General features: G+C 45.9%; 1 protein-coding gene across 3 annotated transcripts in view; it reads left to right on the top strand.

Annotated features, from left to right (window-relative positions):
- Window positions 1–25083, top strand: part of CILK1 (ciliogenesis associated kinase 1) — a 488937-nt gene that overhangs the window by 265230 nt on the left and 198624 nt on the right. For all 3 annotated transcript variants that reach the window (XM_069606120.1, XM_069606118.1, XM_069606119.1), the window contains one exon: window positions 20752–20880. In XM_069606120.1, coding sequence (XP_069462221.1) covers window positions 20752–20880 — 129 coding nt within the window. The remainder of the gene's footprint in view (window positions 1–20751; window positions 20881–25083) is intronic.

Genomic DNA, 25083 nt, shown 5'->3' with positions numbered 1-25083 from the left:
AAGGATCTCTCGTCAACCAATGCATCGTTAAGAATACCCTCGATGCAGCGGAAACAGCTGGCCGCTCTTTGGTACAGGGAATTCTGCTGAAGCGCCACGTCTGGCTTTGCAATTCCAGGTTTAAGGCGGAAACGCAAGCGGCGCTCATTAACAAGCCTATTGAAGAGTCTAACCTCTTTGGAAAGGCAGTGGACGACGCACTGGAAAAATGCGAAAAAAGAATTTGATACCATAAAGACCTTGGACCAAATCTCAAAGCCCCCTAACAGGTGGGGATTTAGCAACAAGCGTTCTTTTCGTGGCCAACGCCAGCAACAGAATCAACAACTTCAATATTCTGCCAACAACTACCAGAGTAATAGTGGCCAGTACAATCAGAGAGGTCAACGCCGTGGCAAGGGGAGAGGCCGGGGTTCCACCCCTAGAGGCTCCCAAGCCACCAACAACACCAAGTGACGCGAAGATTCGGGTCCCCTCCCATGCATCGCAGGTCGGGGGCCGGATAACATCCTTTCTTCCAGCATGGGAGGGAATATCCACCGTAGCCCCGCGGCTACTGTATAGAGTTCAACAGTTCCCCAACATACAGACCCCCGAGGGGACGACGCATGATACCAGAACACCTCGCCATCCTTCTCCAAGAAGTGGACCAGCTACTGGAAAAAGGAGCTATAGAGGTTGTGCCTCTATCTCAGGTAACAGAAGGTATTTATTCAGTGTACTTCCTTGTACCCAAAAAGGATCTAACCATGCGCCCTGTATTAGATCTGCGCCCAGCGAACAAGTTTGTCAAACCCCAAAAGTTTTGTATGGTGACCTTACAGGAAGTGATCCCACTGCTATCACAGGGAGATTACATGACAACACTGGACATGAAAGATGCATACTTTCATATTTTAATGTTGCCAGCGCACAGAAAATACCTCGGGTTCATGATAGAGGGCAAACACTACCAGTTCAGAGTGCTACCCTTCGGCATAGCATCTGCACCAAGGGTATTCACGAAAGTACTGGCAGTGGCAGCGGCCCACCTGCGCAGGTTATCCATCCCAGTATACCCTAACCTCGACGACTGGCTCATAACAGGGGATTCTTATGAGACATGCTTCTCAAACACCCAAAAGACTGTAGACCTTTTGTTCCAACTGGGTTTCTCCATCAACGAGAAGAAGTCCAGCTTAGACCCCAGCCAAGTTAAACAATTCCTAGGGGCTCTAATTCAAACAAAGGACGGCCTCGTCTTCCCCTCCAACGAGAGGGTCCAAAACATGCTGTTTCAGATCCCCCAATATGTGGCAGGTCGGGAGGTGACGGTGCGCAAAGCGATGCGCTTGCTAGGAATGATGGCGTCATGTATTTATTTGGTACCTCACACGCGCCTGCGCATGCGCCCAATGCAAGAGTGGCTCAACAGCCAGTGGTGTCAGGCCAGCGGACAATGGGACGATCTAGTGGTGGTCTCGCAGGCCTTGGTTCTCTCGCTACGGTGGTGGACAAAGGAAAACCTGGTAAGAGGGAAACCCTTTGCCACACCCGCAGTGGAAGCCACTCTAACCACAGACGCATCCCTCACAGGATGGGGGGCTCACCTATCCCATCAGACTGCTCACGGAGTGTGGACACCAAGCATAGCATCCAAGCACATAAACCTACTGGCCGTGTTCAAGGCACTAAAAGCCTTTCAGGAACACATACAAGGGAAGACAGTGATGGTCCTTACGGACAGCACCACAGCCATGTACTACCTCAACAAGCAAGGGGGCACCCGCTCTCCAGGACTGTCCAAGCTGTCCCAGAATATCTGGAAGTGGGCTCTCAAACACATGTTCCTACTGTCGCAACATGTACCAGGGGAACTCAATCTGCTAGCAGACGAACTCAGCAGAGACTTCCCTCTTCCCTCAGAGAACGAATGGCAGTTGCACGAAGACATCGTCTTCACACAATGGGGATTCCCAGAAATAGACCTGTTCGCAACTCTGGAGAACTCACAATGCCAAGATTACGCCTCCAGGTACCCCAGAACGAATCCAAGCGGAACGGTCTATTGATTCCATGGTCAGGGAAATTTGCTTACACCTTTCCCCCGACTCCCCTTCTCAACAAGATTGTGCACAAGATGTATCATCATATGTGTGTGTATATATATATATATATATATATATATATATATATATATATATATAATTATAGTTCTACAGATTCAGTACTCTGTGTGGTGGTGGTTGTCTGGGAGAATTCTCATTTCTGTGCTAATTCCCTTCAACCTTAGAGACCCCTAGCTCTTTTGATGGACTTAGAACTTTTTAATTTCAACCCTGGAGGGAGTGAGACCCTTTTCTCACTCTATCACATGTTTTGACCTATTTGACCTATTTGGATTTTGTTTTCACAGTTTTTGGAGTCTGACAAACTCCATAGGCCTCTGCTTTTTGTATGGTGACACAAACCACCTTCAGTGCAGTGTCAGAGAATTCCTTTTAGATTTCTATCAAGGTTTAAATAACTTTTCTTGTGTAAACTACAGTTCCCAAGAATAGTAAAGTGAAACTGACTTTACTTACCTTTTCTCTTTGTAGGATCAGCACACACCATTTTATGTGGAGTGCTGGGGGGGTTACCTAGAAGCCCCTTATCCTACTCTCTCATGTGACATTTTTTTGTTACCCTCACTACTTTAAATGGCTGCTGGCAGTGGTTTAATTGTTCCTACCATTGTGCTTTTCTACCGCGTGCTGAGCCCTGAGCTGCTGTACAGCACCCATTGGTGACCATTTTGTCAAAATGGCCCTTGTCGTCTTTTTTCACCATTTTCTGTTTGTGAGGTCTTTCTTGGGTTTTACTCTGTGCATTGAGACAGGTTTGAGCCCTTTGTTTGTCTTGCCTTTTGTTGGCTTCAGCCCTGAAGTCTGCCTCTGGCTCCAGTGTGTCTCGAAGGACAGGATGTGAGGGAGGGTCCCGAAACTCCCCTGTCCTTTGTCTCTAGGAATGCCTGAATGCAACCAGTCCTGATTGGCTAGCTGGTTGTCCTTTCAGGACAGCCACACTGCTGTGTGATTGTCAGCGTAGGCTGTGCATGAATGGAAGAAACGTACTTAAAAGGCGAGGGTTTTGGGTCTAAAGGCAGAGTGGACCACTGGGAGAAACACCCGCCGAAGAAACCGTGAAGAAAGCTTGCTGCATCCTCCTGAACCTTCGAATTGCCCGGTGGAGCCCTGCTGCTGTGCTGAACTCCTTTTTCACCTCGACAGAGTAGCTCTGTATGGAACAACTTCTACCCTTGGGTTAGTGGGACCAACTAACCCCAAGACGATTTCCACTGGACCATCACCCACGACTTGCTGTGCCTCTCGGTTGCTTCAGAAACCCAATGCCAGGGGTCGAGTATCCGTAGTCGAGTGAAACATCTGAAGCAGTAACGAATCGGGCTAGAAGCAGGACGACCAGATTCTGATTACCCTCACCAGAGTGCAGGACCCAAGGACTGAAGGAAGCTCAACCGGTATCGGAGATCCGCGACGGTGCTGTTTGCTAAGCGATGAAACCGCGAAGTGCCGCTGAACTGAAAAGAGCCATTGCTGCTGACGACCTCCCAAGTACCGCCACAGGAGCCCTGCAGACATCCTCCCTCTTGTCCCCACGACTGAGGCTCATGAACAAGGGTCTGCATTGCTGTAGCAAGACAGAATCCAGCTGTACCACTCTTCTTCAACCCAGAGGTATTGTTTAGGCTTGGGGTACTTACCTAATTGTCTTTTAGCTGTGCTTTTCTTAGTTGGGAATTGCAGTGGCTTAACCTTTAGAGCTGATTCCAACTCTCTTCACAGGCTTAACAGCTTGTGACCCTACAAGTAACTTTTCTACAAACTCTCTAACTTTGTGCAAGACTTTGTTCTAAGAAGTGCATCAGATCCATGGACTCTGTCCTAAATGACTTTGGCTGTCCTGGCTCCCTAAAGACTCTTCTAGTCCATTGACTTTGATACTGTTTGTCCCTTATAGCGCTAGCTTGTTGTATACTGTTACTGCTGGGAAAGGCCTATCTAGATTTAATTGGAAGATTTAGTTGTTCTCACATTTGCTGGGAAACTGTCTAACCTTTTTCCTTCCCTAACCTTTCCTTTCTGCAACCAATACCATTACTGTCCTTGTGATTGAAATCACCTCAGGGTGTAGGAATTGTGTAAGAAGCATAGCCAAAGATTATCCACTAACTTGTTTTGATTCTGAAAAGTAATTTTAAAGAATATTTACATTGTTAGACAAATTGACTTTTTTAAAGAATGCTTATTTAAAAATGTATGTTAATTAAATAACTATCTATTACTGAAACCTTCAATGTAAGTGTTACTTGGCTACTTGCATTTACTAATTTCATGTGTACAGCTCTACAGGTCACATTTACCCCTCTTGAGATAGGCCTGGCTGCTCCTCAGTCACACTGCTAACCTGTATAGTACAGACCTATACCAAAAGGTGGGTTACCTAATACCAAGCAGGTAAGTGTTGTGTAGTCTCACACAGAGTGACTGCATCAATTCTTACCTAACAGAGTTCCTATCCAAACGACTTGAAGATACTGCTATGGGGAAACCTTGTGAAATTGCTGCTTGGGAAACCACATTTGAAGCCTGGGGTCAAATATGCTGGGTGGTGGCAGGGAGCCTGTTATTCTCTGAATCTTCCCATATTTAAAGTACGCAGGGTCCCTAACATCCATGAAAAAGTATTCCAAACTTACTTCGAGAGACTAGGGATCCTGACTCTGCAGGATCTTGTACACAACTCTGAGTTTATATCATGGGACACACTGAACGCTAGAGGCGAATGGACGTCATTGACTACACTGCTCTATTTTCTTCTCGGGATATAATCAAATCCAAATGGCCATGTTGCCTGCAAGCCCCTGTCCCCTCCCCAATACTTCAAGGTGGGAACTGGCGCTGGGGACAGTGATCACTGAAGAGCAGTGTAAAACTGTTTGCAGACCTGTAAGCGATTAATTTATTTTGAATTCCTAAATCAAGTCTACTATTCACCTGCTTGCCTGTATCAGTTCTTTCCTGAAAGATCCCCTCTTTGTAAAAGACCCTTGTGAGAACAAAGCGAAGACGCCATGTCCCAAATGTTAACGTCTCAGAGGCACTACTCCCCAGAGCTCTGGCTGTTGGCAGTGTTGAGGGGGGCTCCCGAGCAGAAAGAAAATGGTTGGGGATGGCATCCGTAACCGCCAAATTGCCAAGTCCTGGGGAAAGCATAAAGCACCATGTTTTTTCTTTTTTTTACAAACTTTTTTTGTCTTATTTCCTCTCAACAAAAACATACATTATCATTAACTTCAAAAAAACTTGTAGGTACCCACTCCCTCCCCGCCCTCCCTCTCGGTTACAGCAGTTTCCTTTCCCATCTGGAGCCGCTCACTACTAGAGCTACAAGGCATACTGAAGGTATGTATTCCCACTTGGATATCAACATTTCCATCATGGTCTCCTCCAATCTCTCCCAAAAGAGACGTATTTGCGGGAAGGGCCTGGCAACATGGTAAAGGTTTGCGGCTTCCGCCTTGCATCTCTTACACTCGGATGATCCGTCAGGATATATTCTATTTCGTTTATCTGGGGAATAATAAACCTGGTGAAGGAATTAAGTGTGTCCTCTTAAATCTGTTGTTCATTGATACTTTAAGAGTTTGCATGCATATGACTTTCCAGTGTTCGCCGCTGATCACCTCTCCAAGGTCTCTTTCCCACTGAACTGAACCTCAGATCTGGGACTAGCCTCACATTCCTAACCAGTTTATATATGGAGGATACCAGTTTATGGGACGACTGCAGCACCGGGTGGGCTTGTGGCGCTCTAGGAAATTCGGGCCATTTGGTTCAGAGCGATTCCCTGATTCTATAGTACTTAGAGTGTCACTGCTGTCCAATCCCCTCTCGTTTGCAGCATTTCCCAGTGTATAAAATTCCCGTCGTGTACCAGGTCTCCTAGTGTCTGAACCCATAGGCCTTGGAAGTGGATCTGAAATGATCTCTCATATGCGAGTGGTATGCCGTGTATATTGTACAGTGGGAGGTCTGGGGAGTAGATCTATAATGTGCATGAATTCAACACTCGCTGCATGTTGTGTTGTGTGGATCGATTAGGTACTCGTTGCATGTTGTGTTGTGTGGATCGATTAGGTATGACCACCAGTGCCTCCATGTTTGGGAGCAGTCTATCTGCTAAAAAATTTGCAAGGATTTTATTTGCAATATTAATCAGTGATAGCGGTCTATATGATGCACATTTCTGGTGGTCTTTCTCAGGTTTAAGTAGTACAGTAATGAGAGCCATTTTAGTGGATTCTGGGAGTGTGCCGGTTGAGAGTGCGTTATCATACATGTCTCGTAGGATGTCGACGTATGCCTTATAGAATTTCGGCAGTTATGCCGTCTGTGCTTGGTGCTTTGCCATTTGGTAGGCACAGGATCACCTTACGGATCTCCTACTCCTCCGTTATTGGTCTGTTCAGTTCCCCTCCCTGTTCTGGATTCAGCCACCCTAGTGCTACTTCATCTAGGTATCTCATCATATCATCGTGACCAGCAGCGATGCAGGTAGAGTACCGTTGTTCATAGTACCCCCCCGAAACACTGAGTTAGTTCTGGCCAAATCCCGGACAAGATGCCCTGTGGGGTCTTCTACCGCCATTATAGGCGCTAATTGTCTATCTTGTTTTATGGCCCACGCTTATGTGCTGCTTGACCGGTCACCCTCCCCATATCTAACAGCTGCTATCGGGTCGCCTTTGAACCTGCCTTCCCTATTTGTTAGTTGACGAAGTGCTCTTTGTTTCCTCAAGGAGCCCTGTATTTCCTCTGAGTTCTGGGCACCTTGCTGATTCTCGAGTGCCCTGATAGATACCTCTAGTTTGCGCATAGATCCCCTCAGGGCTTTCAGCACACACCCCTCCATTCTTGGAGATGCAGCAGTCTCTCACGTACACTTTGAAGGCCTCCCAAATGATACCTGGGGGCCAAGTATGTCTGGATATCCTGTTTTATTTCCTTGCGAAATGCCCCATCTTCCATGGCAGCAGACCTGAACCTCTACCGTAGCTGTCTCGGGGGAGGGAGGGTGTTGGTCCTGTTAGTCGTGCCAGGACAGGGGAGGAGTCAGATAGGGTTCGGGGTAGTATTGTTACCTCTGTTACATTTCTCGCCAGGGTGGAGGTGGCCATTATGTAGTCTATTCGGGACAAGGTCCTTTAAACACTGGAGTAGTAAGTATATTCTTTCCTATGTGTATGTTCTTCCCTCCCTATGCCATGTAGGTCATGGTGTTGTGCTATAACTGCCCATGCCTGTGCGGCTCGGGGTAAGGTGTGCTGTACTTTGGAGGATCTGTCAAATCCTAGCATGAGGTCCATGTTGAAGTCTCCAACCCAAATCGTGGCGTGCCCCGGGTGAGCCTGTATGTGTCTGGCACATTTATGGAAAAAGTCAGTGTTTGGAGCATACACGTTGATCAGCAGGAGTTTCAGCCCCAGGATTTCCGCGGCTAGAATTATGTAGCTCCCCTCATCGTCGTTTATCTGTTTATGTAGCCTCAAATCCAGTGATTTGTGTATGTAGATTGCGACCCCTCTCAAGTGTCATGGGATGGTACCATTCAGTGCGCTTATTGCCCATCACTTTTGTCTCACCTTGTGTCGCTACCTCCCCCTTAGGACCTCCCATGGAGAGGCCATATTATCTTCCCATAACCCAAATACATCCACCCACCCACTCCCACCCGCGCCAGAAACAACAACCTACCGACCAGTCAACCCCCCCCCAGCCCGTTCCTCCCACCCCCTCATCCCCACATAACAAACCAACTTGAACATGGTCAAACAAATCTGCAGTCTATGGGGGAATAGGGGCACTGAGGGCGGCCTTTACGCTCCATGTGGCATCGGCATCGTCTGGTGGCCAAACCCACCCTAGGGTGCCCCGGGATCCGGAATATGAGGCTCATTGTTAATGTCAACGCAGCTAGCATGCAAAGGATATAGCGATGTACTCAAGGTGATCATCGTGGCCAGGGTCTGGGATGCCGTTTCCGGGGTGGTGCAAAACATTGTGCCATTGCGTTGAACTCAGAGCTTGGCTGGGTATAACATCGGGTATCGTCTTTCATTTGAAGAATATTCTTGGCGGCTTGGAACGTCTTTCGTTGGTCCTATACCGATATACTAAAGTCTGAAGAGTCTGATCGTGGAGCAGCCCCATTTCAAGTCTTTAATTTCCCTGGCTGTCCGAAGTATGATGTCTCTATCCCTGTAGCAGAAGATTCTGGCGATTATGGGACATTCAGGCGCTCGTGGGTGATGCAGGGGGGCGTGGAGTGGTTTAGCCGCTAGTGATCATTGTCCAAGATATCGACTAGTAGCTGTTCCACAAATGTCTCCATGTTGTTTATCTATGTAGTCTCTGGGACCCCAGGATGCGGATATTGTTTCTTCTTGAACGCCCTTCCAGGTCCTCGTTCTTGGACCATATTTTCTTCACCGCCTGTTGTAAGTCTGCCACTTCCCGCTGTAGGGTGGTCACTTTATCTTCACCCTCCCTGATCCTCTGTTCGGCTTCCGCCATACGCCCACACAGTTTGTCTATCTGTATTGCAGATACATCCACCTTACAAGTGAGGGCGTCCATTTATGCACCCAGATTGCCTCTACTGCTCTTCAGGGCCAGTAGTGTTTGGTAAAGTGCCATCACATCCACCTGCGTCATCCCCTGGGGCTGTTGGGAGGTGGCAGCTGGCTGTAATGGTTCATTGCATGCAAATTGCTCCATGTTAGCTTGTTTTCTCGGGTTCACCATTCTATCCCTGGGGCCACATCTGTCGGGGATATGTTTCCTGGCCCAGGTGTGGCGTTATCATAGGTGTGACGTTATCACCACTGTCCCCACCGCCACCAATACTGTCTTGTGGTGGTCCTGTTGTTAAGCCTTGGGGATTTCTTGCCTTCTGCCGATCTATATGGTTTGCTCCCTTCCTCTGGTCTCACCGCAGCCCCACGGTTTCTTCCTCTCCTTATGAGGTGTGGCAGCTAATAATGTGGACCAAGCACATGCGTCCGTCTGTTAGTGGTTGAGTTGTCTGCACTTGTATCAGTTATCTATCACACTGTACAGCCCCCTCGTTTCCAGCAACACCATGGACCAGCCGGATTCCCTTCAGAGGGTGCGGGGGACCTTCGGCCTTGCCGGCAAAGTTTTGCAGCCCTGGGTGTCCTGGCTGGGTGGGTTGGTCATCCGTCATGTGACTTGCATGGGTGCCAGGAATCGAGGCCCCCGTGTCTCAGTAAGGTCAGGGCTGGTCTGGGACTGCTGGGCATCGGTTATGCCCCCTTAAATCTTGTACAACGGTGGTGGAGGGCATCGATCTCGGGCCATATTATTGTGTCACTAACATTGGCCGGCTCGTGCAATGCTTGTGCCGTCCCTGGGCTAGCATTTTTACACTGCAGTGGGCCGCGCCGCCTGCTACACTTCTGGGAGTGCTCCGGGACTGCCGGGGTCGGGGAGAGGGCACTCCCACATTGTTTAGGATATTCGGGCCCGTTGGGGCAGCCTTCCCGTGTCCCCTTATTGTGGGCACTTTAGTCCTGTTGTATGAGCGGCAAGGAGGGTGGGGGCGCTCAACCACCCATTTCGTGGCCATGCCTTGGCTGCTGTTGTTCCTACCTTCTTGGGAGATGTGCTGGCTCGATTTCCCAGAGGCTCCCCCTCGTTGCCCCAGGGGTGTGGACCAGACTCACAGAGGCGAAGGTCCCGCAGTTCCACTCCACACCAGATCCCACGTTCAGGGATAGTCTTCCAAGGGGGTTCTGTACACTGCGCTTCATGCTGGATGATACAGTATCTGACCGGAGGACTTCACGTGGCTTAGCGGCGGTGTAATTCTACCCCTTGTTTCAGCTTGCCGCTTCGGAGCATACAGGGAGGAACGCGATACTTCGCCCTGCCAGGATGTGCTCGATCTCCATGGTTTCTGTATACGCTGCTCTAACCCCACGAGGCTGTCCCTCCTCCACTCCCTCGGCCCTCGTAGGGACCTCGGCTTCCCACCAGGCTCAGCTATCCTGCAGGCCTACGTTGAGGGCTGTTATTGCACCAGGAGGTGCCCAGATGCATCAGCCAACTGCTCTGCTGGTTCCCGGGGTTGTTCGGGCGGTCTGGACACAGGATATTTCCGAGGATTTGTGGACCATAGCCGGAGCCTCTCAGGCGGCGACCATCTTGATCAACCGTGCAACAGCCCAAAATCCCACCCTCCCTCCTGACCCCCTCCCCAAAGCACCATGTTTTCAGGTTTGGCTGAACTTTATGAATATGTGTGGGAAAATAGAATTACGATACGCAACAACACTGCCAAGGATAGCAGACCACTGGATTACTGGGAACCTTTCAGACACTACTTTGCCGAACAGATGCAGAACTCACAAGTCTTTGGAGGGAGCCCCACAGCTGCAGGGTCTCACTCCCAATGAGAATGCATAACCCCACGTATGTGGGAAGTAAACTTTGGACAATACAGAACCAGGTGAGCTGAGAACTCTCGAGTACTGTGACATTATGTGGTAATGTGAAATCCAGGTGAACCCAGCTTAATGTGTTCAAAATCTTATAACACTGGGACGGTCCCTGTCATATTGTATCAAGACTAAAGGTTGTATCTGTATGGTTAAATTCGATATGCTGTACTGGGTCGCTCAGGGAGGGACGGCGGGGGGTGGGTCACTGTTCTATAGATAATGTTGTTATCACTTACCGTTATGTGAAACCAATAAAGAAAGTATTTAAAAAAAAAGTCTATCAGAAACTCGAGTAGAATTAGCCACAAATGCACAGGCTTCAAATGAAATCCTATTCAAACCTTTTCCACTGTACGCATAGTACAGAAGGCTGTTCAATTACAACAAAAGAAACCGAAAAATCAATACCCAACAAAAAACATCAAATCCAATGGCTCTCAAGCCTTCTTGAGGAACATAAGGCTTCCGCAAGAAACCAGAATGTCTGATTTAGGACTGAAAAAGGACAGGACGATAGCTATCATGCTTTCACCCAATAAAATAACAGACGGCTCGACTCCTGCTGAAAAACCGCAAATACCAAACAACAAACTAGTTGATATTCGTGACTCAAACCAAGAGGCATGCATCTCTTTATCTGACAGCACCTTAAAGCACAATGACATAACTGCCCTCCTTAACGAAATTTCAGTCTGTGATGACTATAATACCTCAGAAAGCATCAAAGAAGTAGATAGACCCATGTTTCAATGGTACGCTACCACCTCTAAAAGCTGGAGAAAAAAATCCTCACTACCATCTAAAGAGACACCAGGAGAGGTAACAAACACTTTAAATAATTCAAAGAAAGATGAGACACCCACCAGGCAAAGGACCACCTAATCCTGAATTGGAAAAACGTAATAAAACAAATACATCGCAGTCCAAAATTGGATTCATCACAACAGAAAACATAAACATCGTCCAATTTATGAATGAAGAACAAATTGATTGGGTAAAATTGCATCTAAATTCCCCTTTTAAAAGATGCCATACTCGAGCTGACGAGCGGCTTCCTCCCATTGGGCTTCGAAATATCTATTTCCAATGACCACCAGACTAAAAAGGACAATTCGAAAGAACTCGCGGGTCGGATGAACGTGATCGACTTACATTGATCGAAAAATACCCAAAGGAGTCTGACAAAAAAGAGCCCCACAAGGGAGATGAAGTTGAATTTCCTTTCTTTGAAAATGTTCATAAACTGCATCACCTCGCCTGCTTCTACACCACCAAGAAGAGTAACTGAGACTCATCAAGCGACTGAGAACCAAAATTGGTCCTGGATAGCGACTACTCTAGCCACCATCAATCTATAGAGCCAGAATAAGCCCTGTCAAAAGGTCCTAAAAAATTGGCTCTTGGAACACAAGGGGCTTTTCACATTTGTTTAACATCTGCAACATGGGGCTAAAAATGTATGACATTCTGTCTTCAAGAAACATGACTCTGAGCTTTAACCGGTTGTGATGGCTATGACTGCTACCTGTACTCTGCAAGAAAAGTGAAGGCTTGTAGACCTTATTCTGGTTTACTTATGCTCATAAGAAGAGGATTAGGTCTAATCGTCAAAAAAATTCAAAATTCTAACTGTTAGGCAAGAATTGATGTTCTAACCCTGTAACCTTGGTATTGGGTAACCCACCTTTTGGTATAGGACTGTACTACACAAGTTGGTAGTGTGACCGAGCAGCCAGGCTCATCTCAAGAAGAGTAAATGTGAGCTATAGAGCTGTAGCAATGAAATCCACCAATGCAGGTAGCCAAGTAACACTTATACTGAAGGTTTTTGTTATAAATCATTTTCTTTTATTTAACAATAGTTTTTAAATAAGCATTCTTTTAAAAGGGCAATGTGTATCACCATCAAATATACTTTTCCAGAATTAATACAACGCTGGTAGATACTCTTTAGAGATGCTTCTTACACAATGAGGTAAGTACCCAAAGTCAGAAAAGTACCTTTGGTTAGCAGAAGAGTGGTTCAGCTGGCTTCTGTCTCGCTGCAGTGATGCAGATCCTGGGTTCCTGGGCCTCGGTCGTGGGGACAAGAGGGAGAATGTCTGGGGACTCTTGCAGCATTAATTCAGGTCGGCGGCAGCTACGGGCTCTTTTTGGATCAGCAGCACTTTTCAGTTCCAGCGCTCGGTAAACGGCACCACCGTGGATCTTGGACACCAGTTGGGCTTCCTTTACTCCTTGAGTCCTGCACTCTGGTGAGGGGACTCGAGCTCTGGTAGTCCTGATTGTGGAGGGTCCTGGGGAGACTCCTGGAGCTTTTGGCCAGAGCCCATATGTTGCACTCCACTATGGATTTCTCGACCCCTGGCACTCCGTTCCTGCAGCAGCAAAGAAGTAGAGCCTGTTAGGGAGAATTCTCAGAAATGTGCTAATTCCTCTCTACCTTAGAGATCCCCAGCAACTTTGCTAGATTTTGAGGACTTGCATTTTTAACCTGGAGAGAGTGAGACCCTTTTTTCCCACTATCTCATGTATTTTAATGTGATTTTGAACTCTTGTTTCTTTTGGTTGTGGAGCCTGACAAACTCCATAGGCATCATCTTTTACATTGTGTCACACAGCACCTTCAGTGGAGTGGCACAGGGAAGTCTTTCAGATTTCCCCAAGGTTTAAATACCTTCTCTTGGATAAACTACTGTTTCCAAGAACAGTGAAGTGAAATTGACTTTACTTACATTTGTAACTCTCTAGACCCAGCACACACTATCTTACAAAATGGTGATGGAGGGGTTACTTAGTATCCCCTTTGTCTAGCTGCTCATGTAGCAATTTTATGTTACCCTTTCCTCGATGAATGGCTGATGGCAGTGGTTTACTTTAACTACTATGGTGTGCTTTTACAACGGGCTGCTTTCGCAGCTACAGTCAAGCACCCAAGGGTGCTTTTATGTCAAAATGGCCCGGTCTTTTTTTTTTATGCCATTTCTTTGTGGAAAGGTCCTTCTTGAGATTTACTCTGCGCGACAAACCAGGTTCGGTCCCTTTGTTCAGCTTTTGTCTTTGGCAGGCAGGATTCACGAGTGAAGCCTGCCTCTTGCTCCAGGGTGTCTGGCGGGGGCAGGAAGTGAGGGAGGTGACCAAAACTCCCTGTGCTTGGTCTCCTAGGAGACAGGAATGCACTCTTAGGTGATTGGCCAACTGGCTGGCCGGCAAGGACAGCCTCCCTGCTGGGTGACTGACAGCTAGGCTGGAATGAATGGGAGAAACCTGAATAAAAGGCAAGACTTTTTGCCTTGGAAGGCAGAGTCGCCCACTGGACGAAGGAACCGAATAAGAACTTGAGGATGCCTGCTGCAACTCCTGAACCGTTGGTTTGCCTGGTGAAGCCCTGCTGCTGTGCTGAAACTCCCATTTTTGTTTCGACTAGAGAAGCCCTGCAAGGACGACTTCTCCCCTTGGGTTGGTGGGACCAATCAACTCCAAAGTAAGCCACCGGGACATCCTCTCAGAGCTTGTTCGAATTCCACTGCAGTTGCTGCTGGAACCAAATAGCCAGGGAGAGAAACACCAGATTGTGTGTGTTGCTTTTAAGCTGATCAAGGGCTCCAGGAAGATCCTGCGGACTTCCAGGAAGCAGGACTAACCGAGCCTGAGCCACCTCAAGAGTGCTGGACCCCAGATGCAAGGAAAGCCCATTTCGGCAGCCAGGAACCGCGGTGTTGCTATTTGCGGTATACGTGAGGAGCTGAAACACTGAAGTGCCACTTGTTTGAAGATTGTCGGTTGCGGTGGGTGAACGTCCCACTGCAGTGCATGAGTCCCCCAGAAGTGCTCCCTCTTGTCCCCACGACTGAGGCCTAGGAACACCAGGATCTGCAGAGATGCACAGGAACAGGAGCCACCTGCAGCACTTTTCTTCAACCTAAAGGTACTGCACAGTCTAAGATAACTTGCCTCTTGTTGTAACCTCACTTGTCCTCTACTGAAACTTGTCTTGTTTGCTCTGTAGAGTTGCTAACAGCTTCTTTACTTCACAAGCCTAACCAGTTTGTGGCCCTGCTTTGATTTCTTCTTTTCTACAAAAACTTCTAAAACATTGTGCAAGACTTTTACTTACCTGCAAGAAGTACTTCAGCTCACCTAGACTTTTGCCCAATTGACTTTGGCCTAGCCTGACTCCCTGAATAACTCTTGTTCCCTCTGACATTGTTTGGTCTTCCTTCCACGAAAGGGTTAACTAACTTTGCATTGAGGGAAAGTACTTACCTGCTTCAGAATATTTGTGTGATCTCTTGTTCTGTTTTGATCTCTTGTTCTGTTCTAATAATCTTTTTCTTTGACATACTGCTAAGTCTGATGCAAAATGCAAACATGGTATATTAATGTCCACAGTGTCCTAGTTACTAAAGTCACCTGAGGGTGTAGGAAGTGTCTGTGTGGCATACCAAAAGGGTACTTACTAATTTAGAAATATTAAGAGTGTGTATTTTGGAGTGTATTTGTGTGTTACTATTATATTCCCCGCTTCTGAAGAAGGCTTACTCTAACTGACTGTTAAATAAATTAGTATTAGTTTAATCCAGAAACCTTGTGTGTAAGAGTTTATTTGAATACTTGTCACTGAATCTCTGCAACTCCCTTGCAGCTGACATTGACCTCTCTTGTGTTGAGCCTAGCTGCTCAACACGCTATCAACCTGTGTAGTACAGACTTATACCAAAGGTTGGGTTCCTATTGCCAGGAGGTCAGGGTTGTTGTAGTGCACCCAAAGGGTACTGCATACAGTCTTGCCTAACACAGCCAGTCGTGGAAGATGGTCCAGTGGAGTTCGTCTCTGGGTTAGTTGGTCCCACTAACCCTAAGGTAAGTAGTCGTCCTTTGGTTAGTTGGTCCCACTAACCCAAGGGAAGAAGTCGTCCCTTCCGGAGCTTCTCTTGTAGATTAGATAAAGGAGTTTCAGCACAGCAGCAGGGCTTCACCGGGCAGTTCAACAGTCCAGGAGGATGCAGCAATCTTCGTCCACGGTTTCTTCGTCAAGTTCTTCCCAGTGGTCGACTCAGTCTTCAGTCCCCAAACCCTCGCCTTTTAAGCAGGTTTCTCCCATTCATGCTCAGCCTAGCTGTCACTCAAACAGCAGGGTGCGACTGTCCTGAAAGGCCAGCCAGCCATTCGGGACTGGGTGCATTCAGGCATTCCTAAAGGCAAAGGACAGGGGAGTTTCGGGTACCTCCCTCACTTCTTGCCCTTCCAGACACACTGGAGCCAGAGGCGGGTTTCAGTACTGAAGCCCGCCAAAGGCAAAACGAACAAAGGGCTCATACCTGGCTTGGTGTGCAGAGTAAAACCCAAGAAAGACCTCACACACAGAAAATGGCGAAAAAAGATGACCGGGCCATTTTCACAAAATGGTCACCCATGGGTGCTATACTGCAGCTGAGGATTCAGCCTGCGGTAGAAAAGCACAATGGTAGGAAACATAAACCACTGCCACCAGCCATTTAAAGTAGTGAGGGTAACATATAAAATGTTACATGAGTAGATGGGAAAGGGGGCTACTAAGTAATCCCCTATCACTTCACATAGAAAGGTGTGCTGGACCTACAAAGAGAAATGGTAAATACCATCAATTTCACTTTACTATTCTTGGGAACAGTAGTTCACACAAGAAGTTATTTAAACCTTATGATAAATCTAAAGGATTTCTCTATGACACTGCAATGAAGGTGCTGTGTGTCACCATACAAAAGTAGATGCCTATTGAGTTTGTCAACAAAAGAAACACATAATCCAAATCAAGTGAAAACACACGAGAGAGTGAGAAAAAGGCCTCACTCCAGGGTTAAAGTTAAAAAGTCCTAAAGTCAAGCAAAAGAGCCTGGGGTCTCCAAGGTTGAAGGAATTGGCTCAGAAATGAGAATTCTCCCTAACACTAACCCGTTAACCCAAATAAAAACACTTGAAAAACAGTTGGAGCCCGCCCGGAAGAACATTCCATTGGTTGTATGCAATGTATATAATGATGTTGATAAATATAACTACGACATCTTCATCAACGGTGTGATGAAATCCTTGGATGATAGATTAGTAGACCTCCAAGATCCACTTATTCTGGTGTGTGGTGACCTAAATATGCACCTAGTTGACAAAAAAGGGTGCATTATTAATATCGAAAACCCGACCAAAAATTCATTAAAATGGTCTGAAGAATTATCAGGACGCAACCTATACATGCTGAATGGCTAAACCCGAGGAGACATCCGCAGAAAGCCCACCTTGCAACGGGGGCAAATGTTCGCCTGCATATACTATGCGTTTGTATCCACCAACCTGGCACGTTAGGTAGAATCGTTCAATGTCATACAGATGCCAACGAACGATCACAACCTACTCGAAATATCATGCTATCCAGAGGCGAGGACAGAACCCTGTGAAATCAACTGGCCTCTACAGATATCACAAGGGAGAAATGGACTACGCCTAGAAACCCATGATATAATGTCTGTAACCAATATATTCACTAAGCACCTTAGAGGAAATAAGACCACTTTAGAATATACTTGGTTACTACAAGACTTCCAAGAAAACAGAAGACTCCACGAAAAGCCTTTGTTCCAATGCACCTAACTAACTCCCTCGTGACTGAAGCTAAATTGCATGCAGTTCTACGGAAGATCATCCAATTGAACAATTTGAGCAGGTTGATATGCATTAAAAAAAAAGGAAACAAAAGTTTTAAACTGGCTCATTGCAACCAGAGCGATTTGCGCGCACTTCGACGCTGAACAAATGTTAATGGCTGTCGGCAATAATAACACCAGAAATCTACGGGAACTTATTAATAACAATTGTCGCTTCCAATTGGCTTTACAAACCCTTAAAGTTACTGAATCATCTTGGATAGCCCATTATTCTGATCTGTTTGCTCCAATTTCCATACCAATTGCCCCAGTTTGCACAATAGCAACAGGATCGTGGAAATTTGAGGGCAACTTGGATGATATTAGACTATTGATTCACAGACTGAATCTTTCTCGTGCTCCTGGCCCCGATCGCCTGACAAACTCCATGTTAAAGGCAGCGAGTGGCCTATGGTCGAAGTTTATTTTGCTTTTGTTTGATAAAATCATTCGCACTAAAGGCCTACCCGGATCCTGGACACGTGCCACAATTATACCCATATTTAAGAAAGGCAACAGAGAGGATCCCAGGATCTACCGCCCCATCACTCTCTTAGATATTATGGGCAAATTATTCGGTTAAATCCTCTTGAGAGATTTGAACAGCTGCGCATCCAGAAGTGGCCTGCTCAACAAAAGAAAAAACTGGCTTTGCCAAAGGCATTGGCACATCGTTAAATGTATTGCTTCTGAATCTACTGAAACTTAAAGCCATCCAATAGAAAGTAATTTATTTCTTTGCGTTTATCGACCTCGAGCATGCGTTCAATAGCATAAATAGACAGAAGCTGTGGTTGATGCTCCGTAAGTGAGTATGTCCAGAAGACCTGTTGAATGTTATTATAGCCTTGTACTTAGAAACGTCAATAGAGGTTAGGCTCTCGAGCCAAGGCCACCTCACAAAAGAAAAATTAACAAATATCGAGGATGTATGAAACAGGGATGTCCTCTAGCAGCAACCCTGTTTAACCTCTATATATCTGATCTACAAGAATCCCAGAATGCAGTGATTGCTTTCCTTCCAAAGATCCAAAGGGATTTTGTACCGTGGATCCTATACGCAGACAAACTCGTCCTTCTTGACAAAACCCCAATTGGCCTCCAATGCAGATTGAACGCCTTGTCAGATTACATCAACCAAAATGATCTACGGGGAAACCCACAAAAAACATGCATAATGCAAGTTGCCAATCTTGCCAACAGATCCCGAAAAGGAAAATGAGGGTCTACGTGGCATTTGGGATACCAGAGACTTTCACAAGTTGACTCGACGACCTACTTGTAGATCCACTTTAACCTAAACATACATGAAAGTGGATGGGTAGAGATTCTAAGATTGAAAACAAAAAGGCTAGCATTCCAGAGTCAAGCGATCCTTAGACGGTAAGGGTACTACACAATTATGCCCCTCATCACCTTCTGTAAACGGAAGGTTCTCCCTATGCTGCTTTATGGAGCTGAAATCCTCCTTAACCTGCCCTGGCAAACATGGCCGATGCTAGAAGGATTATATTGGAGACGCATATTGAGACTCCCTAAGGGTCTTCCCATGGCCGCAATCCGGTATGAACTGGGGCTTCAATCTATGGAGTCGGATGTACTATGGAAGACCTTAGCGATGTACAGGAAGAGCATGATGATGGATCATCACCCCCCCCTTTCTCCATTATCAGAAACATTGAGACTGCAAACTCTGATTCGCTGCTACAAAGAGAGCAAAAGAAATTTGAAATTTGGCTAATCTTCGTCGAAGCCTCTGTGAATATGCTAATATCCAATCCAAACAAAGTTTAAAAAAAAAAAAACTTAAAAGAATACGATTGGATAAATACACTAAACCTAAGAGCTAAATACAAGCTCTCACCACCATTGACAAGGGAAAGATGAGCCATCCAGGAACTCCCACCCTACCTGGCAAAATATCCATCTAGCCATTATCGAGACCCATCTCTGAGGTTTTGCTTAAACATCCTTCCAACTAGAGAAGTATTCGTAAGTAGAAGACAGTTGTCGAAAGCTGATTCCCTGTGCAAATTCTGTGACGAACAACTCTGAACAGAATCATTATTCCACATAAGTGATCTGCAAAAAACTTAAAGATCTAAGATCGAAATTTCTCGCTAATCTTGTGAACAAGATGAACTCGCTATCCGCACGAGAATGGTGGGACCTGCTTTTGATTGGGAAAAACATTCCGATGATTTTAGCGATAATGACATTTTTGGAAGAAGTGCTGCTAAACCCCTGTAGGGGACTAAGTCAAGAAACCATGAAAAATGTCATCAATGAAACGATGATGCACCTTGAATGGACCTATATTGCCTCAATATAATATTTTCATTGGATAGACCTTTTACATGTAAACAGAATATGCGATGTGCAATCTTTGAAAAGTTTTAAATAAACCTAACCAAATAAAATAAAAAATAAAAAGATGTTGTAATTCACTAGAGATCTTCCTCGTCTCAGTTTTCTGTTTTACTACAGACATACATGGCATTGGAGGGTAGGGGTGGAGAGGGAGGAGATGAAGGAGAGGTGGGGCGTTCTCCCGATGTGGTTATCACTGGTCCCAAAGGGGTTTACCCTCCCATGGGATTCACCGGCTGAGTACCACCCCCAGGGGGACTATCTGGTAGCAGCCTCACCTCCCTGGCCTCATGGGAAGGGCCTTTCCCTTTGGAAGTAGTGACGACATCCTGGGATTCGTCACAGTGTGCAGGAGCTAGTGCCTAGCGTGTCTCAAATCTAACGTCCACATAAAATGCAAAACATACTTTTTGTTGATTGCATATAGCCCATTATGCACTTAACATATTCTGCATGTGTCCCAGTATTCCATTACACTCATTCCCAAACACAAGGAGTTAATGTCACATAGATGTGTGTATGGCACCGGATAACCCAGGGGTCAAAAGTAACTCCTGCTAGCTGTTCCTGTCAAGCCAACCAGGTTCTCCCAGGCTATAACCAGAAGCTAAATAGCTCCAAGCAGTGTTGAACTGTGGTCTCTTGAGAGAATCCTAGGATTTGCCTTATTTAACGGAAGCAACCATAAAGTTCTGACATTCTGATTAAGAAAAGGTGCTGTTTCCCACTATATCAGTAAATACTATGACTGCCCACCTGAAAGAGTCGCTATGATCAAATGTGTTGTAACCCGTATCACCTTCATTTCTACAAGACAGATACATGCCTGCTTGCCGGTCTCTCCATAAATTTGATTTTTACCTGTTAGATCCAATATATTTGAAATTACTTTCTGCCCAAAGGATAAACTAAACCATATGCTGTTGCTGATATAACAGGAGTTGTTTGGAACACCTGACACCTTGTTGTTGCTGTGAGTAAAGTAGCTTTCATTCTGCTTGCACACTTGCTGAGTTTTGGTTCTGTTTATGCCCATCTTTGTCTCTGGCGTCTGTTAAAGTTTAATCAGATTTCCAATTGTGCAGTATAGATTGTGTGTTTGTAAACATTTTAATAGAACATCCGTTTGTTTTTTAGGGATCAGTGTTAAAAGCAGTATCTCTTCCAATCCAAGCAGAGATTTTACTTCTGATATTTCATGGCCAAATCCTAGTCCGACTGTAAAACCGTTAGACGTTATTGGAGGAGTGAAAAAACGGAATGCAGGTTAGTCATATGTTCACCAATGAAAGCTTTTTCTGATTGGGCTTACTATATTTCTCAGAAATTGGAATGTGGCTCCTTGCAATTATAGAAATAATTAGCCTTTATCATTACACATCCTTTCCAAAAGATGTTTGTACACACACTATAGGGTACTATGCAAAGATCAGAACAGAATGATGTTCATATTGGCGCTACCATGTGCACCCATTGATGTAAGCCTTTGCACACCTTTTTCCTGTAGACACTTACACAATCACATGTGATCATAGATACACAATCCAACTATGTTACAGAGGCAGTCTTTTAATAACTCACATTTTTACTGTCATACCGTCACTGTCGTAAGTATATGTTCTTGCTTTTTATGGGCAAATAAGCCCAGCTTATGAATATTGTTTAAATGTTTGACTGCTAAAATTGTTGGACAGATGTTTACTTTGTGCATTTTGGAAAAAAGGTCACAATGCAAACAAATTGCAAGCTACACATCCAATCAAAATCAACATGTAATGCTAAACGTGGTAGTTGGTAAAGATTCTGCCGAAGTAGAATAATTGCCCTGTCAATTCTTGTTGATCACCCGTGTTTGTTTTGTTGTTGTACCTTAAATATCGTGTGAGGATGGGAAGGAGACGTCTTGTTGGCATCTGATCAAGGTTATCAGGACCTCTGGATGCCGTATCTGATTTGAGACGTAACAAGCAGTGTTAGGAAAGAATTCTCTTTTTGCAACTTCTCTTCTGTGGAACCCCATTCTTTTTGCTCTTTCTATCCTGTCTTGACTTTTTGAAGGCAAGTAAAGCCTTCAGCTTCACTTACCTTGCCTTTTGCTCATTGTTATGGGGAAACTGGTAGGTCTTTCAGTACTGAGAAACTGTTTCCTTTTTTGGAATTCGTGTACTTTTTAGCATTGCACACAGCTCCTTACACATTGCAATGGGGATTCTTTTGTGTCATCTTAGCTTTTTACACTTGTGATTTTAGGTTACTTGTATATGTGCCAGATGCATTTTTACAATGTTTGCAATATTTTTAGAGTGCACATTCGTGTTTACTTCATATGGCTACTAAACGTGGCTGGTGCCCTAAAATGGCTGTGCCACAATATTCTCACTTGTTTACTTGGCCATATGGTTGTTTGGCCTTCTTCCTGTCTTGCTAAATCAGGAAATCCCTTATAAGATCTTGCACTTGCCCAGGAAAGCTGCTGCTTTTGCGGGCTAGAGTTACCTTTTGTGTGTGTGTGATCTCGGAAGGAGGTGGGACTGTCTAGTCCCACTCCACATCCTTGGTGCCAGAATGTCTGGGTGTGGGACAAATGTAAAACATGTAGTTGTCCCTCATTGGACAAGTACGGGCTGTTTGAATGGTGCAGATCATTGGCTGTTACCATTGGTGGGCTTTGACTTGCTTTGAGCTTGGATTTTGGATAAGAAGAGTACCTCTACAGCCATTTCTTCAGATTATCATTGGAACCAAGAATCCCTCGAAGAACTTACTGAAGATCTTAATAAGACTCTTGAAGTGACCCAGCATCCCTTCCAGTAACCAGCTCTGTGAAGCCCTACTCCTCTGCCTGATCTCTGAAGACCCTGAGCAGTGCTGCAGCCCTTGAACTAGTGGAGCCAACTAGTCTTGACGCTTTCTTGAAGATCCTGCCCTTCTGAGCCTTTGGAAGTGTCCCTGAACTTCCCGGTGGACTGACCAGCTCTCTCGTGGGCTATCTCGCCAGGAGTGTCGCTATTTCGTGTTAGAGTTCGGAACTTTGGTGGTTGCCAGTTTGTGCCATAAGTTGCCTTCTACCCGAATTGCAGCGTCCCACTATCAGGGGATCCTGTCCTGGAGCAGCTTCTGTGACCACGACTGGCAGGACGCCTGTCATCACCTGTGTGCAGAGGCCGTCTCTGGAACTCGCCATTCTGCAACCAGTGAAGTGTCCTGAGGAGGCCATCATCCGTGTCACTTGCATTCCTCCACCAACAGAGGTTGCATATTGCAGTTGAACCAGACCGGAAGAGTGCTTGAACCCACAACTTCTGGGCACCTACCGCATGAACCAACAGTCGAAGAAGGACCCCCAGATGATCTACAAGCACATCTGGGAAGTTTGCAGTCAGGTGCGCAGAGTAAACGCAGTGTATCTGTCCTCCAAAAGATAACATTGGGAGCAAGTCCCGTTGTCTCCTTATTACATTCCATTCACCTTTTCGTCGTTGAACCTGGGTCGAGTAGCCTGCCCAAGTGTTCTCTTTGGGTCTGGAAAGGAAAACACGTACTTACCTCTGGTAAAATAGTTGTAGAGCTTTTAACCTATCACCAATGCAAGCCTATTGAATTTACCTACAGACATACTATTCTGGTGAGAAACATTGTGGCTCATGTGACTTTTGGGCACACGGCCCCATTCATTTTAGCGTTTGGGCTTACGATTGGTTATTGTTTTATGATCTGGTTCCATCATTGACTGCATCTAAAACACCTATCTGCTTTTGTTAACTTATTTGATGTCTTTTTGAAACTGGTGACTGTGTATTTGTATCATAGAGTATTGTGCGATAATGCTACCTGTTTAATTCATTTTCCAGTGTATTCAGAAGGCCTATAATTGTGTGGGGAGTTTTCCTAAAGTCCTACTGGCAGTAAGATTTTAGTAAGCTATCCCAGTGGTTTGTAGATCCCGCCCAACTGTTCATATCAGTCTGTACTAGCTCAGGACCTTGGTAGTGTGGCCGAGCAGTCTGGCTTATTTTAAGAGGAAGATGTGAGCTGTAGGTAAGTATTCTGAATCTTGGTTAGACGGGCACAACAAAGAAGCACTTATATATTACACCAGAATCACTGTAAATACTTCAGACGGTAACGATAGAACATTTAGGAATACTGGATAATACACTTCAAAGGGCATTTTCACTTTTGTGTGTGTTCGCGGTTACGTTTGTAGCAACGTTGGAAAGGGAAAAGACAAGGTTATTGTATCATCAGTAATTGTGCACTCATGCGGTGTTCAAAAGTTTACACTTTAATGCATTTACTATGCAAGTGTCATGACCGCAGCCTCCAAGGAGTCAGGTTTAGCCCAACTGCCTCGGTAGCTGGGTCACAACTTCATTTCCAGGCACCCATCGGCTCCCATAGGGGCCTTATGGACCTTGTCCTGGCGCCAGTGGCGCCAGGCTCATAAGGGGACTCAGTCCCGGCACAGGACGTGCCGGGCTCATGATGTAAGGAATAGTGCTTGGGTGGACCTACCTGCTGCAGACCATGCTGCTCACTCACCTGCAGGATGAAATCCTCACCAATCCATGGCTGGAACTACTTTACCTCTGGGTGTGGCCAGCACCACTCCCTGGGACTGGATACTGGAACTATTCTGGAAGCTGGGACTTCTTACCTGGGCGAGGCTGCTGTGGAAGGAGACACCTAAGCACTCCAGTAAGCTATTTAAGCCACGCCCGATCAGAGCAACGTGCTTCGCGTTATTCTGCAATAGCAGCAAGACGCTCACCGTGTCAGCTCCAGAGAATCTTCAACTTCTGCATCTGGGGAAGAAAAATTCGCAATCTTACCTTCCGAAATACCATCTTCGTCTTCAGCAGCATCTGAAAAGGGAAAAGAACACCAGGTTAGCACGAGATAAAAACCAGCGCAGCACTTACCCAGTCCATCGGTGCATCTCAAGCCACGGGCTGCAGCTTTCCATTTTTTCTGGCACCCTGTGGAAGCAAAGACATTGGTTAGTAAACCTCCGTGAAACTTTCCTTACCTGCGCTGCATTCTTCTCGCCTCCGCCGATGCTGCTACTCGCATCTGCAAAACAAAAGGACATCATTAAGAAATACAAAACTCCATCTATACGCACTTGTTTTGGGCAGCACTCATCTTTCTCACTCCTCGGTACATTCCTCGACATCCATTTTTCTACCCAGCTGCTTCTGCGACCTGAAAAAGGAAAAGAGACATTAAGAACTGCTTTTAACTTCGAATTGACATTTTCTACTTACTTGCCTGCAATACCTTCGCCAATCCATCGCTCTCCGGACCTCCATATTCAAGCAACCGCCGTTCGTGCTGCTAACAACGGCCTAGCTCCAAATCTTCATCCTCTGCAACCAAAAGGCTGGACAATTAACCAGTGAAGTAACTGGCTTCGGTGCCCCTGCACAGACGCAGGATGGAGAGCTCCGCTTTCACCTACATAAGGTG

Source organism: Ambystoma mexicanum, chromosome 4p (genome assembly GCF_040938575.1).
Source record: "Ambystoma mexicanum isolate Mex_15411 chromosome 4p, UKY_AmexF1_1, whole genome shotgun sequence".
NCBI lineage: Eukaryota > Metazoa > Chordata > Amphibia > Caudata > Ambystomatidae > Ambystoma > Ambystoma mexicanum.
The sequence above is the reverse complement of the archived record's forward strand: the minus strand, read 5'-3'. Positions and strand labels throughout refer to the sequence as shown.